At 44.6% G+C, this 18,630-nt stretch overlaps 1 protein-coding gene across 4 annotated transcripts in view; it reads right to left on the bottom strand.

Annotated features, from left to right (window-relative positions):
* ANKRD44 (ankyrin repeat domain 44) overlaps nt 1–18,347 on the bottom strand; it is a 128,950-nt gene extending 110,603 nt beyond the window's left edge. For 2 of the 4 annotated variants that reach the window (XM_030241573.2, XM_030241574.2), the window contains exon 1: nt 18,073–18,347. In XM_030241573.2, the coding sequence (XP_030097433.1) occupies nt 18,073–18,099 (27 nt within the window). In that variant the 5' untranslated portion in view covers nt 18,100–18,347. The remainder of the gene's footprint in view (nt 1–18,072) is intronic. The other 2 variants (XM_050976908.1, XM_030241577.2) reach the window with 1 other exon arrangement.
* Between the last annotated feature and the right edge of the window lie 283 nt (nt 18,348–18,630).

The raw sequence follows: 18,630 nt of genomic DNA, 5'->3' as shown, positions 1-18,630 counted from the left end.
TTATAGGATAGTTTCAGAGACAGTCTTTGGGTGGTTCAAAAGGAAGCAAGACAAAGTTCAGGAAGGGAAAAGCAAAGGCAGCCAAAGGGTCTCAGCTACTCTGATAACAAGGAGAGAAATGTCACAGGGGATCAACACACCGAGTTTAATAACAGTTTGGAGCCAGGATGAGGTGGGAAAGACGGTGTTAAGTTTTTTAAGAAAGATTCAAGTGTTGACAACACAAAGACAATAACTCCAAACAGTGAATACTGACTTTAACAAGCTCTGGAGGAGTGCAGGAAGAGAGGGAGAAACAGCACCATTCCTTTTTGAACAGTGGGTTCTGGGCTCAGCCATGCAGCCCCAGAACTGCAAACAACTTGCATCACTGGCTGCAATGGAAGCTCAAACCTACAGCTTTACAAAACCACATGGGACATTCATTCTGCATTCAGGGGGAGAATGAAGAGCCAAGCCCAAGAGTCCGTATTGGAACAGCACAGCCACTGAAAAGACAATTCCTAAGGTTTGCACAAGGAAATGCTGTGAGCATGATGTCTGTATTGCTTCTTCCCAATGGAAACACAGCAGTGCATCATTCCTGCTCTCTACTCCAGCTCCCCCAGGAGATCCCTCTGTTTGGAACAAGCACCTGCAGTGGTTTCATTAGGAACTGACTGGAATAGGAAAGACATCAACAAGCTCAAATGCTTTCAAGAATGCATTAAATCTATCTGTGAGACCCAGCCAACCCACTGAGGCAAAGGTAATGTTTACATGTGGTTTGAGAGCATGGAGTTCAAAAAGAACTGGCATCAGCCACAGAGAGCTCCTACCTTACCACAAAGGCTTCTCAAATCACAAAATAACCCATCCCAGGTATTTGAGGCACGCGGAAATCACATTCCCTACTGTTCCTCTCCTCATCTAACTTGTCCTTTAAGACAATTTTCAAGATTAGATTTAATTCTCTTCAGCTTGAAGGCCTCTCAAGCAATTACAGTGTATGTGCTACAGTCATGAGACACAGGTAAATGTACTCTGAAATCTGCTGTGTATAGGTATCTGTTCTGTTAACTCTCCTTAATCACTGCTCCTTTCAGATGGAACTTATTATAAAGTTAGAAAGGAGCCAAATACATCAAACCTTTAAAATCCATACAAGCGGCAGAAATTCTGGTTTGTCTAGCTGCAGCCAGATAAATAAAATATTCCAAATTCCAAATATATAACAAATATTGTAAGAGGTTAACTCCTTCATCTGGCAAGGCATTAAGCAAGAGAGTCTTTTTCAAGGAGGAAATCTGACACAAAGACACCCATGTCACACCCCAATGTTAAAACTTCCATTCAATCGTCCTTCAGCAGTACCAACAGAATCAAAATGCCCACAGCACACAGCTGTTTAAGACCTCTTAAGAAGGAATCTTCTCACCAGATAATATCACTTTATCTCTCTCCCTTCCATTCATTCATCTGTCTTGTAACATGATAGAAATATTTACAGTGGAATGCAAGAAATCAACTTCAGTGCACCATTTAAGGATTAAAAATGCTTCTGAAGGAAGAGTCAGTATCTACAAGCAATTGCTACCTTATAACGCTGGGGAAATTCAGACATTGTCAAATTCCTCACATATTTTAGGGTACATTTATTTTCCTTCAGTTTTACAGCTTTCACTAAACTAGACAATGGCATATTTTTCCTCTTTTCAGCATGCTGAAACTGGAATTGCTTGCCTTGGCAACAAAATCCTGTAATTTTTATCCATGCCAAAAGAGTCTTTCTTCCTCTACTATTGACCAAGTTTGCTGCAGCCATGGCAAAAGCTTGATCAGAAAGCTGCATCACTGGCAGAAAGTGAAGAGCTACCTTCTGAGGGTCTGCAAAGAGTCATGAGAAAGGAGTGGTGAAGATACTGTGGGTTATTTTATCAGCTCCCCAGTTTACAAACAGTTGAAAATTGCCCAGGTGTCAGCCTCTGTCATCACACCCATATGAGGAACAAGCCTAGCATTCACTGTTCCCTATAATTCCCCTCATGGTTGGAGCAGCTTCCAAGAGTCTGAGGTCCTTCAGAGGGCAGTTTCTGCTGGTGGTCTGCAAGTTTCCAAAAATGTGCACCCAGTCCAGTTTCCCTGAACAGAGAAGAAAAATCAACAGCAGAGACTTCATTTCTCAGAAATCCTGAGATTCTAAGAATCTACAGAAATTCTGTCATGCCAGAGACTTCGGGGAACAAGACATTTTATGACTTTTTAACATCACAATCCTCCTCATATCATCAAAAAGGCTGGATGCCATTAAATATGGAAGCTCAACTGCTGTTGAAATTTGGGGAACCAGGCTGCACCTCAACATACTTAAAGCTTTTTAAAAAAATAACTGTAACAAATGGTATTGTAGTTCCAAAATCTGAAACAGTAGCAGCCTTCCCACCTCTCTGAATCTTTGTAAGAAAAAAGTAAAGATATGGGCCCTTCATTAGGACTAACATTTATTTCCATGATTTTCTGTAGTTTTATTTGTTTAATTACCTTAACATCATCCAGATATCTATAAATCTGTCCAACAACTTGCTTTGTATACTTCACAGTGTTAGCATTACACTAATTGCCTGGCTTCTCACTTCCCCCCTTTTAAAATAGGCACAACATTTGCCTGTCTCCAGTCTTGCATCTTCCCCATCCTTCACATACTCAAAAATAGTCTAAAATGTCACACTGCTACTAAGGCTGTTTTACATTTCAACTTTTCAGCCTTCCCTGATTGCATCCATTACTAGTATACTTTCTATATCATCTAACCAACTGACCTCTAGTATCATTTATCATCTTCAACTTACACCTAACATATTCATAACCTTCATTTTGTTTTAAGAGAAAAAATATGGGCTGTTTATGAGGCCAAAACAAATGGAGAAAAATGTCTTCATGAAATCATCTGAAATGATGAGCCACAAATGACATATGATACTTAAGAGTATTGAAAACTAATGAGTCTTTCTTGTACTGCCCCCAGCTCAGTTTTTTGTGGTTTTTTTTTTTTTTTTTTGTGGTGTCAGGAGAAAATGATCCTAGAACTTCTGAATAATCCTAGTTCTTCTGAAGCTAAGAATGAAGGGGATGATGAAACTTCAGCAGAGATCCAAGGGATTTCTACCAGCACAGCCAAGGGAAGGACTGCTGCAAAGAGAGCTTTAACTGCTACCTTTCATCTGACTTCACAGCACTGGAGCAGCTGGCCAAAAAAAAAAAAAGGAAAAGAGAGACTGTGCTGGAAACATAAAAGGGGGTAAAGTCAAGGAGTAAAGTCCAATACTTGGAATCTGTGACACAAGCTAGGAACAGGGGAAAGCACAGACCATCTCCCACCACACTCCGAAAACACAGGAGGTATGAAGAAGGAAAATTACACCAATATACAGGCAAGAGAGAGAGGGCTTCTCCAAACAAGTTATAAAATGCATGGCTCTAAAGAAAACCATGGTTGAAAGCAACACAGAAATAAAAAAAAAAAGTTAAGGATCTATACATGCACCATGTAGTGCATATCTTCAAACATCTGTGTGTGGGACCAAGGGCCATAGTTGTCATTAATACCAGCTTAGTACAGTATTGCCCATTCACTGGACTGACTGCCCTGTAGCTCATGAAGCAGCAGGCCCAAGGCTGAATTTGAGAAGGTGCTACATAGCTAAGTGCAGCAGGCTCTCTGCAGTGCTGTCTGCATGGCAGCTGGAGCACAGGATGAGCAGCCAGAGTCAGCAGGAGCCACGCCAGCCGCTCGGGGGGGAGCTGGATGGGAGAGTGGAAAAGGAGGAATGTCAGGCCATAACCACCAGCTACACTTTGGGGTTAATAAGAAGAGGTGTCAGTTCTGATTTCTGTTTCCCAGAGTGGATAGTAAAAAAACGGGAAACAAAGAAAAAGAACAGTTGTTTTTTTATTATTTAAGAGTTATTGCTTTCCTTTCCAGTATCAACTACAGAAGCTGTGTGGTTGCAACAGAAAAATCCCATTTGCAGAGGAGAGATGAGCTGAACCATCACTTTTCTCTGCCCTGAGATCTAAAGTGAAAATCTCTTCCTCTCTCCTTCCCTTCCCCACTCTCAGGCCCCTATAATTAGTTGCATCATTATAAACGGCAAAGAGCATTCCATTACACTTTCAGACTACACAGTTTCTGCTCATCTATTTCTGGCCCTATTTGGTTGCCATCTCTTGTGGTAGTAATACTAAGCCACTCTTGTATTAGCTATTTGCTAAACAGGCTCTCATTAAGACTAAGAGCCCAGATGGCAGAGAGAGGACAGAAGATGAAGGATTACACTTAACTGCACTTACTTAAAAAAAAAAGGAAAAGAGAAAAGACTGCTTGTGCTATACCTCTAAGTTAAATTAACTTCAAGAACAAAAACAGGGCATATGAACTCAGGAGGTTTCACATTCCAGCAGCAAGAAAACAGTTGCTTTCTCTCATATTAGAGTAACTCAAACTCTCCAAACTGGCTCTTAGTGAGCACTGCTCTCAGCAAGCTTAAAGCATTCCCAAGGCTCAGATCTTTGAATCCTTCTGTTACAGTCCACAGTGACCCCAGCTATTAAAGTGGTTCAAGAGACAGCAAAAAAGACAGATGATGTACAATGTAATAAAAATGTACATATATAAATAAATGTACATATATATTAAAGAGATACATTAAAATGCACAATGCCAGGTTGGAAATCCATCCTTCACATTAATATGCACACTGAAAGGATGGCCACTCCAAAAGACCAATACAGTGTCATACTTCTAAGTATCACTTTATCAGGAAAATGAAAAGATCTCTTTGGCATGTGGAGAGGTGAGTGGTATAGAGACGGATGCCTGTCTCTCTGAACATGTGCTGAATCTTGTACATTTTCCCATTTTGGGACTACAGTTCAGATTATTTAAAAAATACACAAGAAAAAAACCAGTCCCATAGAAAGTCTAAATTAGAGCTGATGAGTATAACTCTTAATTATCATCATGATTCCTAATTTCCTAGTATTCTTATAGGATTAACCTAAACAAAACCATTGATGCAAGAGTACTTTCCATTACCAGCACTGCAACACTCATCCAAAGGCTTCCACCTTCTACGTGGAGGTGACAGAAAGCCTAAATGACACAGTGACCCAGGTAAGGTCTGCCAGAGTGCCAGAGCCATGGAAGAAAATGACCTGTGGGACCAGTGTTCAGTCACCTGGAAGAAGTGTTTCCCCCTCTTCAGCATCAATTTTGAGGGAAATTTCTGTATAAACAGGGCAGGTATCAGACAAATCAGACATTTTCAGCCTGTAGCACTGCAGAGATTCAGACCATTCTGCACAGCACTTCCTAAATAAGCAGCACAGTTAATTAACTCTGTGTTGATTAATGGTGCTCTCTCACATCAAGAATTTATTGAGTCTGTTATTATATACAAGGTCATAATTGCCAAACAGCCACAGCTAAATACCATTCCTTGCAGTCTACCCCTTAAGCATCATAATGTAAAATTAATTGGTACTTGTTTGTTAATGAATATGAAATATTTTAAACCATGCAACATAAAACTTACCACTACTCTTTTCTAAACAAACATGAATGAACAGAACTACTTAAATACCTTGGGAAGAACATCCTCTTTGCAATCGGGGTGGGATGGGGGGTGTCTTTGTTCTTTGTAGTGGGCTTTTCTGTGCTCAGGCATTTACCAAAAGCACTATACTTAAATAACTAGTCAGCAATTATTTTAGTTCCATGGTGCACTAAGACAGACCAGCAAACTACGCTCTTATGCAAGAATATGAGCGCCCACACCAAAACATCTCTTCAGAGATAGTTTGTTTCAGAGTTAGTTATTTTGGAGAAGCTGCTTCAGTAAATTTCCAAGCACAACTGAAATCAGCTTGTAGCAAATGATCCAACTTGGCCTCGGGAACAAAGATCAAAAAGACATTTAAACTCTGTTGTCCCTTCTGGGGTCTTTAAATGCAGGGTTAGCCACTATGTAGGGAAAGGGCTGGCAGCGTAACAAAGCAGACCCCTCTGTGAAAGAAAGAAGCCCACAGGCTGGATCCCTAATCCTCAGGATGGGGAAGCAAATCTCTGCACAGACATGGCCCCTTCCCAGAAGCAGGATCTGGGCAGTCACTGCCAATAAAGCTGCTCTGGCTTTGCCCAACCTGTGGCAAATCAGGCCTGTCCGGTGGTAGGGCAAGAAACCAGAGACAGTATCCCAAGCCTGGCTCTGCTACTCAGGTAAGAAGAGCACCAGGGAACAGACCCCAACCAATTAAAGCCCCTCCTAATTCTGCAGGCAGCTTTACGACCCTCTAAGGGCTTGCTGGCAGTACAAAGCTTGTCTTCAACCACATTTGTTTCCCAAAAATAGGGCATGGGCAATATAAAATAGGTCTGACTGGTTTTTCAGCTTGGTTAAGGCAGAGCTCAGCAGAAAGATGGCTTTTAGGGTGATTCCACTTGTCATATTATGAACACCAGGGCTCAGCACAACCCTGTGGGGCAGTACAACATGCATGAATTGATGCAATAAGGCACAAAACAGCAAGCTCTCCTCTGGCTGAGCAAACTGTTTATCGCTCTTTAGAGAGGGAATTACCTTACTGGTGAAACATCTACTGTGCCTTAAAAATATTACTGCACACGTTCAAGGTTCAATTAATGTATCAGCTGAACACTTTGTTAAGAACAGGCAAAACTCTGGAGCATTCCCTCCAAGCCTACTGCTTGAAAGCAAACAAAATACATCAACAGAAGCAGCATCAGGAATAAAACAAATGTGATACTAAGGCTGGAATTGTACCCACAGAGGTGAAGAAGTTACTTGGACTGTACTTTTTTTTTTGATGTTACAATATTCCAGCAAGTAGCAGTGCAATTCAGTCCAGCAGACTCTGAACAGCTCAATAATCCCACAGGTAAAGAAAATGCATAAAGAGATTTTGTTACCTCTGTGGGTCAGACCCTCCCCTATTTGCTTGGTCCTAGACAAGCAGCTGTACACAAGCCCTAGGAGAAAGCTTGTTCTGTGCTAAAGCTTTTTGGAGGCTTCAGGCACTGAATTACACCTGCTTGTACATCTCCTTTTCATTTCTGTCCATACCACAGAGCCAACTGAAGACTTCCCCAGACAACTCTGAAAGTGTGCAGGTCTTTGAAGGGTTGGAGACCCTGTGTCTGCACAGAGTCATCCCTTAGGAGTCACACAAGGGTTCTCAGACAGTTGTTTGGAGCTGTCTTCAGCCAGCCCCACGGGAACAAGAAGTGCTAAAGATCATGTGCCTGCTCTGTGGTTTGCCGTCATTTGTCTCTCCTTTTCCAGACAGCTCTCTGGTGAATCACAAACCTGCCTTGGAGGGCACCAAGCATGCATTAAACCCCATTAAAGATATGCAAACTCTACCCAGGAACAGGAACCAGGAGATCCCAAATGCAATCCCTGATTAATGTGAAAGCTGTGCCTATGCCTGTGGGAAGAGGATAAACGCAAGGCTTCTGTAACCAGCTACCCCGGGCAGCTGCACCTGCCAAGGAGCTCCTGCTGGGCTGTGTGATCTCCCCACCAGCAGTGGGCACATCCTCAGAGAACCCAGGTGTGGATAATTCACTCCTGGAGCTGCACAGGCTACATGGCTGGTTTAGCTAGTCTGAACCTTGGCTGTGGAGGAGGGAGAATCTGTTCAGCTCCATTGACTCCAGTTTGCAGAAAAGATTTAAAAACTCCTCTGGGAAGCAGGGGGGATGGACAAATTTACCAGTCTTCTTGAAAATTATACTGGGAGGAGGAACTTCTTCTAATTAGAAACTAGTTTATATGTCTATGAATATTTACCTGTAATAAGCAGAGCTTAGTGAGAAGACATGGGTGGGGTTTCTGAATGGTTTTAAAATGCCTGCTTTGTATTCAACTACCTGTGTCAGAATTGAATTTAAATGTATCCATCCCTACTTAAGGAGGTGTCTAAATTACTCAAAGATGGTATAGGAAGCAGCCAGCACTATGTTAAACCACACTTCTGCAGGACCATGTTGTATCCCGATGAGTTTGTAGTGTGCCAGCTGTGATGGTTGTTTAATGGGGTTTTCAACAGCTGGACTCAATGATCTTAAGGGTATTTTCCTACCTAAATGATTTTATGATTCTAAGACTGCTGAGTTTGAGCCAGACATGAAATGGAGCTGGTGTGAAATGTACCCAAAGGGCACCATCTAATCCACTGACAGTAAATTTTCAGATTTGAGAGGCTAATCTCCATTTATCTGAATGACCCAGCTTCACATGTATGTGTGCTCCATGGCAGAGTCAGGCAGCCCTGGATTATTAGGACATTTAGGCTAAACAAGCAGTATTGATGCATAACAGGCTGATCTCACTTTTACCATCTGCGCTGCCAGGACACAAGGCTAAGTCCATGACACAGGATTAGTGACCAAAGACAGCCACCCACAGCAACCAGCCAGAGTAAGTCTTTACCTACCAGATGACCTAGAAACCATTTCCTAACAGAGCACCTGCTCTTAAGCAGCAGCAATTCTGATTTTACAGTTTACAGAACAAATATCTAAGAAACCAAATACATTCATTGAATTTAATACTACTGTGACAATGCATGCCACCATTCATCTCTCACCTTGCAACACCATGAGATTGGCATCAACCCACACAGTAAACAGTGTTAAAACAACCTGCAGGAAGGAAGGGCATCACTGTGAATCAGCCACTGAAAGAGATAAATCAGGATTTGGCTCCTGCTGTGCCACCAGCCCCCTTCTCAGCCTGACTCAAGTCACACAGTTTTATGCAGCAGTTCTCCAGCTGTGAAAAGGGTAACAAGCATCTTCTCTTGGCAGTGCCATCAGGAAGCAGCACTGCACCTCCAGTTGCAGTGCCTGCCTTCTCCTCTGCCTCCTCCTATCATCCCCTCCTGCTCTCTGCCTCAGCTGCCCAGGGCAACTCTTCTCCTTCCACCTCCTCTCTCCAAGTTCTAAAGCCACCTTGGCAGCTTCTTAAAAAAAAAAAACAACTCAGATTCGTGTCCAGCCAAAGGTAATTGGAGCCACAGGCTCCCCTTGCAGAAAACCCCATCAAAAGCTGGGCCACATCTCCTAAAGGGGAGCAGGATTATACATATAGCTAAAGGATCAAGGCTTGTTTACATTAAAAGAAAAAAAAATTCCTCATACTAGGCTTGATTCATGCCAAGCAGGGTGCAACACGATCACTCACCTAAGCCTGCTCCTCTCAAACAGAGGCAATGGTTGCAGAACCTGGCACACCACATTTACTTCATTGGTAGAACACTTTGGAAATGTTCCTGGAGCCAATGACTAAATAAGTCCCTCTCTTGATTCTAAATGGGAGATAAGTGCTGCATGTTGCATTGGCAAGCACATTAAAACAGCTGGAAGCAGAAAGACAATATAAGGTTTTTCAGGCCCTTGCTCTTTAATTTTTTACCCTGAGCACGCTAAACAACTAAAGACCACACTGAGCAAATCAGTGTTTTACCAGGTAATACTGTGGGATTCTAGCTCCAAGATGCCAGGCTCTCTGCTGGCACCAGCTCCCATGGCAAGAGGGCTGGCTCCAGCAGTGACACCAGCCCAGCCTGGTGACACCAGACAGCCTGAGGTACTGCTGCCAGCAAGGCCCCACAGCACAGGCACAGCTTTGCTGGGCTGCCCTATTGCACAGAAGACAACAGAAGTAACCTTAAATACAAAAACAAAACAAGCACCTAGAGAGGCAAGAATAAAAACAGTAGTGAAAAGGACATGATGCCCACCTTTATCTCTTAGAAGTATGGGAAAAATTAACTTTAGACATAGAAGCACAGCAAGTCTGGTGCTGCTACCAGTGTGTTATTATAAATACAAAGCACTTTCCCCAGGTGCAAAGCTGGTCTAGATTTGATACAGCCACTCATTCGAGGATGAGATTTCAGAAGGCAGATTGTGGCTCTTTCACCTTGCAAAGGTAAGGAGCCTATCATGTTAAAATGATGCTGTGATGAAATGGGTTATGTTCTCCATCTGAATGGAGAACAAAGTGCATATAAATAACAAAGTGCATATAAAAGCTTATTAATGTTCACACTCATTTCCTTTCACAGAAATTATTTGATCATAATTAGAATGTGAAAGCTTGTGCACCTAATGGTGCAGCTGACTGGTGCTTTATTTTCAGCTGATACACTGCAGATACAATACTTGATTTTTTTACTTAAATTTCTGTAAGTTACATGCTCTTTACTTCTGGCAGTACTTCATTTACAGAGACATGTGGTTAGAGGTATGCAACCAAGCAGACACCAAACAACTGTTTTCCTAAAGCTTTTACATGGACAAAAGACATTTGCTCAAGCAAAAAGTCTGTAAAATTACAAAGGCTGCAAGGTGGGGAAAAAAACGAGCCACATAATGAGATCCAAAAAATTACCAGAATAAAAATGCTAATGCTTAAATAAGCAATCCTACACATAATTCAATAACACAAGGGTTTTCCATAAGAAACCAATTCCTTTATGGAAAGGAGCTGAAGCCTCAGATCAGTAAATAGATGCCATCAGGTACAGCAGTTAAGACCATATGCACGAGTTAACTTCTCTGGCTTTGCCTACTTCCTCACAAAGATGCAGAAGCAGGCAGGTGTGAGGAGAAGTGGGGCTTTGTGAGGGCATCCTCCCCAAGTACTCTTTTAAAAACAACACAGCAAGCCTTGACAAATAATTCCAGCACAAAGATGCACATCCCTATATAAAAACCAGCTCGTAACTCGAAGAACAAACATCAAGCAGACGAGCCTGCTAGGCCAGGAGGTTCAGCACTGCATGGAAGAAATACATTCAACAGCCTCCATTTTTTGGTCGTACATCTGCAGACAGGAACGATTTTTCTTCCCCCAAAAGCAAAACACACACAAATGTCTGTCATCAAAAAGCACACGCTCGTTCAGAATGTCACAATTACCTAGCCACAACTAAATGCTGTAATTTGTTGACCAACTCCTTGCAAACGTCCAAGAATGACCTCAAACCCTTGGTTGAAACTGCAAAATAATTTCTCCCCTTTAAATGTAATTTTGTAATGTTTTGATTCCCACCCATCACCAAGCTGAAGGGTTCCAACATGCTGCTACATGTTCCTAGTGCAGCAAAGAAAAAAAGGCTGAAGCCACAGACAGCAGCTGAGGGAAATTGCCAGCCCAAGCTTTCCAGATAACAAAAAAAGTGACAAATGACAGATATGCACTTCTGGAAACAAAAAACAAAGCAAACAAAAAAGTTAATTTAAATATAGGAACAGCCAAAAAATGCTTCAAAGGGTTAAAACACAGAGGTAGTCTGTCAGCAAGGTTAGCTCACCTGGATGGTCTGCAACATACAGAGGCAGTATGTGAAGTAGGGCATTCAAAAAAGCAGGAATAAAAGACAGAGGAAATGGTCAATGCTATCAGAATATACTTTGAAACATTTGCCTACTGGGCTTACACCTATAATATCTGGCTCCTGTAGGCATCTTTTGGCACCAGGTTAGTATTAGTACCTGTATCAGTACCACTGAAAGGAAAAAATTCTGGACAGAGGTTAAAAAAAGCCTAAAAACATAATATGTCAGTTGAAGCATTAGTTATTAGCCTGAAGACAGAATTACTGCAAAAGTGGCTCCTAAACAATAAGCTGCTCATTCTACAAGCAAAGATCTGTTAATGGTGGGGCAGCTTCAGGAAGAGGAGAAGGGACTTGGTCTGGCTCCTCAAAGCCAGCGCAGGGAAACCCTTCCCATCACCAGCACATCCCAGCCTCTGCCTCTCTTGGCAACAAACAAGCAGGATCAGCTACACACAGACCTCTAGAAACAACGCTTAGAAGTTCTCTCTGCTGGCAGGGATTTGTTCCAGCCCAGTGTGTGGCCATGGGGGCTGCGAGGTGCTGCTGACCGTGCCCCAGGGGAGGCAGGCACAGCCCAGCGATGCCAGCTCCAGCCTGGGCACTGCTGCTCCTGGGTCACAGAAAACATCTGGCCATCCTCGAGCAGGGATCCAGATAAAAACATCACCTTCCTGGAACCAAGCCATGACACAAGCACCCAAGCTGGGAGCAATGTTTATTTCTCCACTAAATGTAGCCATGACAACGACATCTTCATTTAAGAGATGAGCAGGAGGAGGTCGTGAGGCCCTTGTCAGGCCTGATAAAATGCCACACCTCTAGAGAGTACAGGAGGGTAAGTTCTGCTAGATGCCATCTGCAACTCAAGAAAACTAACACCCTAACATGGGCAGGCACCCCCCCCCCCGAAACAGCCAGGCATCTAGGCACAAGCACTCCAAACCTTTCCAGCACTACCAAAGAACAAACCTCTGCAGGATTCCCCTGCTAAAGAAATACCTATGACATACTTGAGCATGCTACACCACACCATGAATTCTCCCAGCTCAAGTGCTTCCTTTTTGAAGCCCTTGAAACAAGTTACAAAATTATCAGGAAGTGAGGCATTGCAGAAGCCATGATTAAAAAAAAAGGCAGCAAAGCAGGTTCCCTTTTGAGCCTGTATCTTGCTCTCTTTGGTGACCCAAAGCCACCTCCTCTGAACAGGCCCATCCCATCCCTGGAGGCATTTCTAAGGTGCCATCTATACCAAATGGCAGCAACCATCACTCCTACAGGTCTGAGTAAGACCAGGAATTCTGGTACAACCCAGTTTTACCAAAGTTTTTATTTTATTTTTAAAAAGCATGGAGCCATGTCTCACAGTATTCATGATACCTAGGAATCATGGCTCCGGAAAGACAGTGGCAGCCACAGTTTAGTTATTTTGGTCCAACCACATTTTCATATCACACAAAATAATAGAGAGACTCCTGTGGGTAAATTCTTCCTCCTTCCTTCCCCACAATTACCTTAGTTTTGTGGCTGAGTATTTTGTACTAAAATGGATTATCTCTTTCTGGCTGTGAGCCCTTTCAAAACCACTTAGAAGACTGCAAATTAATATACACACCTGAATATTATCTAGTCATAATATGAGGAGGGGAGGATTTGTGGCATCACATGCCACACCAAATTAACTCATGGGCTGCCTGTGGGCATGGGGCACAGGTTCATTACTCCTATTTTGTACAGTAGATTCAGGGGCATTTTCTCAGATGCTTTTACATGTCACAGAGAAAGGATACACAGAAAGACAGTATTGTCAATTGAATGATTCTGAAATAAGTTAGACACACCAGCACTTGGGAATGTAAATGGTTTTGTTAGGAGACTATTTGTTACTGTTGTATTCATTTTGGTTTTAAGTGTGTTGAGACCCAAGTCCAGCCTTTGCCCAGCAGATTTTTATGATCTCTGACATCTGTTTAAAATTATTTAAACATCTGTTTAACGCTGTTTCCCTGTGACCATAATAAAAAAGATCCTGATGGTCAGCAAAGAACTGTCAAACACAGGAAAACATTTGGGGAAGGGAGAGAAATGGTCCTTTCAGTTCTAGTCACACTGCATTACCCTCAGCAATCAAGGACAACAGGCAAAACACCAGGAGACAGGATGAGGGCTTGCAGTTAATAGCAGCCTAAGTACATACACTGCCATTCATCTGGGCTCCATTACCCTTATGCATGCTTGTGAGGGCAGCCTAAGAGCAATTCTGTTGTTTTGTACATACAGGGCCTGGGCTGGTGACACTGAAGTCACAGTAAACCACGGCCCTCCAGATGCACTGGCCCGAGGCTAGCTAGACCTGTGTCTGCCTCAGATTCACAGCGAGCTCCTCACTGAATGTGGGAGCGCAGGCACGAAACCACCAAAGCACTACATCTCTTACAAGGCTGCACTTCCTAGGTAACTTCCCATTTTATTGTTGTTTATAGAAAACCTTCTCAGTGTCTTTCAAAGACAGAGTGGTACATTTCCTCTGCCAACAGGCACAGCTATGACCAACAACAGGCAGTGGAGCTTGCATCAGCCTCTGCCAGGCAGCCATGCCTGTCCCACGCACACCCCGCTCTGACGGGCACAATGGGCACATTTGTGCCACGGAGGTGAAGGCAGAGCTGGCATCCCAAATCAAACTGCCATGCACAGAGCAACTTTGTAGGCTTTAAACAGAAAGAGGATGACAGACTTAGCTAAAGAGACAACCTGCAGAGCTGGCAACTCTGTAAGGAAGGACCCAACTGGCAAGACAAAACTGAAAATGAGATGGAGACACTACAGAAACGTTAGATTCTTCCAAAATAATTTTCCAAAAGGTGAATCACAGAAGTTTACATATAGCATTATTTTAAGATATTTTACCCTTTCACACTTACAGGAGCAATTGTCTGTTTGCTGCCCAGAACCAGCAATGGAATCCCTGAAGATGAAAAGCACACTTGATGGGACATCAGCTACCAGGCTTTCTCTAGAAAAGTTTGCAAGTGGTAAACAAACAGTTCTCAAACTAGGTTATTTGGTGCAAGTATGAGGAATAAGCTGGGCAAAGAAATGCAGACAGCAGGCAGGGAGGGTGGCAGCAGGAAGAACCCTACATCTGCTGATTACTCAAAGGATGAGAGAGGTGGGCAACAAAAAGCAGCCATGAAAGTCTCAAGCAGATCAGAACCTTTACCCTTTGAGAGCACCAGCCACACCTGAAAGCCTCTGGCTGCTCACTTGTTGGAGGACTTGTCTTCTGCTCCTTCTGAACTCTAGCTTAATTGCAACCTTTTATCATAAACAATTGTACCCTTACACAATATAAAATACTAATGCTTATTGAAATGGAAAGGTACAGCCATTGACTCGGATAGGGAACAATACAGCAATAACTCATACACTTGAAAAGAAAAAAGTCCTTAAAACAACTTGCACACTTGCTGTAATTAACTTTCACAGCAGAGATGGTAAAAAAAAAAAGACCAGATAAATGTGTTAAGATTTAGAGCAAGTTTTGCAATATTTATATATGGCAACAGAAATATTTAGAATATCAGAATGTTTACAAAAGCACAGATACAACTATGCACAAAGATTATAATCCTATTAATTAGTTTAAATTTTATGAATTATTTGAACTTGCTTTCTGCTTAGCACTTAGTCATTCAAAAGTGACTATTTACATGCCTGAAAGAAATTAATCTAGAAACTAGCAATGGTAGAATACACTTCCTGTGGGTAAACCACTTACAGGTTTCTCTTGGCTCAACTGATGAGCTAATAATTACCATCTCTGGAAACAAATTCAAGTAACCTTCACTAATGCTAAACTCTTAAACTAAGCTCTCCTGCCTAACAAGTGAATGCAGCTAAAAGAACAGATAATCTCTTTTAAGGTTTAAGTGTAGCAACACGGTAGCACCTTTCAGCTGTATCAAAAAAGCAGCAACTATTAACATCTGTCTTCAAAGCCCGTATGAGAAGTGGTGTGATTAATTTCTCATCCGTCTGATGAGAAATAGTAACCTGTGCTGTTAGATAAACCTGGTAAGAAAAGCCAAGCATGGAGGCAAGGAGGAAACAGACATTTAAGAGAAAGAAATGTTTGAACTCCCAGCAGGGAGGTTCTCTAGTTATCTTATACATGATGCTCTCCTCACCGGTCAAAAAACTTGAGGATCCAGAAGGAAGCATGTGCTACAGAAATCCCAATGACAGGCACAGAGCTCTTGGTTTCAGAGTCAGCTTTGCCTGAGCATCACAACTCAGACCTGAAGCACCTCACTCTCGGTGCACAAAGAGCAGCCCAGGTCCTGAGCACTGCAGGGATGTGTGGAGTGTCCCTCATACTCCAAATCTCACTGCAGGACACCGTGAGCTGTGGCCTTTGGTGTTTAAGAAAAAGGGAACCGTTTCCTGAATCGCTGTGAGTTATCACTGTCACAGCTGCCTCAGTCTTCAAGAGCAGGGAGAAATGCCGAAGGAGTCTGCTCTCTACCCCAGGTAGCCCGAGTACACACAGGAGTTGTTACAGAAATGCAAATCTTCCAAGACACATCATTTTCCAGCAGAGATCACCTCTCTTTCACTGAATCTATCTATAACCACAAAAGGCTGCTGCTACTGTGTGTCTCTCTGCTAAAGGCAGGCCAGCCTGGGGACAGCCCTCCTCCAATGTGATACAGAAGAGAAGCTGAGCTTGCCCTGAATCACACAGAGCTGCTGCCATGCAGTCTCAGTGCCTCGGTGACACTGCTCGGGCTGCAGGTGGCAATGGCTCTACCAGCAACAGCTCCAAGCACACAGAAACAGGCACACAAAAACTTCTGCTCTCAGCTTAAGAGGAAGCAACACAACAGCCAGCTTTGAAAGTGTCCTCCCCCTCCTCCACTCTCTCAGAAGTGAAAGAAAAAGATCTGTTGAAGAAAATTAAGGAAATGAAGAGACTCAGTAGGATGGATGCAGGTAGACCAACATATCCCTCTATAAACAACAGGAAATCTATGTCCACAAAGAAAAATGATCAGCCTGTCTTATCATGTCCCAGACCACAGCCTGACCAGGAACTATGAGCATTCACCAAAATTTTGAGCATTCTCAAAGTAGGCACACTGCAGGGGTGTCATAGCAGCTCTGAGGAGCCTCCTCCCTCTGCTTTGAGACTTCTTAGAGAAGATGAAAAGTGAGAACCCTAAGACAACAGCCTATCATTTTCCTACAGCACTACAGACTTCATTAAGACGTGATCTACTTGACTTAAATATATTTTGACTTCTACTGCTGCTGCTGAAGCAAAATTCTCGCTGTAAGATGTCAGCAAAGATTTAAAAATACCAAAGGCAGTAAACTCAAGGGCTTCACTAAACATGTAAAAAGTACTGAAATGGTACAATTTTGGTCCTTTGTACCACATGTATTTTTTATATTAATGCTTGTTGTTTGGATATTTAACACACAGCTCCTACCTAAACCTCCTTATTTGTGACACTCAGTCTGTGCACAATGGGGTACTGAAGCCTTTATGGTGTGAAACATTTTCTATGCCAGTCATAAGCATCAGATCTTAAGATGAGGATATTCAAAGGACAGGAGGCAGCCCATAAATACTGCCTTCTGTTATTCACAAAAACACATTATAGTCTGGTCCCCCAGCATTAATTTCACTTTAGAAGCAGCTTTATCATTTGCTGCTTTCAAAAGTCTTTTCAATGTGCGATGTGGCAGCTTTGTGTATGTGAAAGATTTTTTTTTTTAAAAACATAAATAGACTGTGAGCCAGGCTTGTGATCTCCAAGTACGGGTATTTGGAGAGGGGCTGGCTGCAGGCAGTCCTTCAAAACCCCACAGGAAGGGTCTGAGGCTTGCAGGACACCCACGCTGCAGATCACAGGCAGACCACGCTGAATTAAAAATAGCAGATTAAAGCACGCAAAGTGTGTAACAGTTGGTAGAGTATATGGATAAACCAGGATGTGGGAGTCATAATATCAATTTACTAAATATTTATAAATGCTTCTAGCTACCAGTGATAAGAAATACTTTAATACTGATTACAGCTGTCTGCCCACTGCTAAATTTAACACGATCCAAGTGTTAATACTACGGGTTTTCCTAGTAGCCTGTGAAGAACGGCAACAGCTTATCCGAAGAGGCACTTCCTAAATGAAAATTATTTCTACGTACGGCGCGGCAAAGAAACGATGGAAAAAGCCAAAGGAACGATAGGCAGAGCCGAGAGGCCTTTCGAAACGAGCCGACACCCACCTCCATCCCACCCCGCCGACGGGAGATGTCAGGGTTTCACCGGGGACCGCGGGGCGGCAGCTCGGCGGGGACGGGCGAGCGCCCGCGCCCGGTACCGGCTGCCGCCGCCGCGACCGCGGCGAGTGCGCCCAGCCCGGCCCCGAGCCCCCGGCCCGCCGCACACAGACAATGTCCGCCGGGAAGCGAAGCGAAGCGCATCGGCGGCGGCTCGGCGGGCAGCGGGGACCCGGCACCGCACGGCGCCCCCCGCGAAGGGGCTTCCACGGCCGCCCCCGGCAGGGGGAAGGGCCTCCTCCGGCCGCCCGCACCGCCGCGGGGGCTGCGGCTGAGGCTGAGCCCGCCGCCCGCTCCCGCCCGCCCCGCGGCGCCCACCTGGTCGGCGAGCTTGAGCACGGCCATCCTCCGCCGCGGCTCCCGCGCACATGCAGCTCCCGCGACGGGCGGAGAGCGCGCCCCGCGACCGGCGCTGCTGCGGCGGCGGCTCCGCTTCGCGGCGGGGCGGGGGCCGCCTCGCCTGGTCCGGCCCAGGAAGCAGGGGCGGGCGGGCTGCCGCGCACGGCCGCGCCGCCACCGCCGCCTGCCGCCGCCGCCTTTGTTCGCGCCGGCGGCCGCTGCCGGAGCGGAGCGGAGCGAGGGCCGCCCGGGGCTCTCGGCGCCCCCGCCCCGCCGGGCAGCGCGGGGGGCGGTGCCGCCGGACCGGGCGGGACCCGCACGGACCCGCCCCGCGCCCCGGCCGGGGTCCCAGACACCTGCTGCACGCCGGGGCGACCCGTCAGGGGAGCGGCCGCGGCCCCTCAGGGACACGGGGCTGCCCTCGGGCCGGGCTGCCCCTGCCCCGCTGCACGGGCTGCCCCGAGGGCACCGCGCCGGCTCCGGGCCTGAGGGGCCGCGCTTGCTCCCACTGCGCTGAGGGAAAGCAGCGAACGTGCT

Source organism: Serinus canaria, chromosome 7 (assembly GCF_022539315.1).
Source record: "Serinus canaria isolate serCan28SL12 chromosome 7, serCan2020, whole genome shotgun sequence".
NCBI classification, from domain to species: domain Eukaryota; kingdom Metazoa; phylum Chordata; class Aves; order Passeriformes; family Fringillidae; genus Serinus; species Serinus canaria.
The sequence above is the reverse complement of the archived record's forward strand: the minus strand, read 5'-3'. Positions and strand labels throughout refer to the sequence as shown.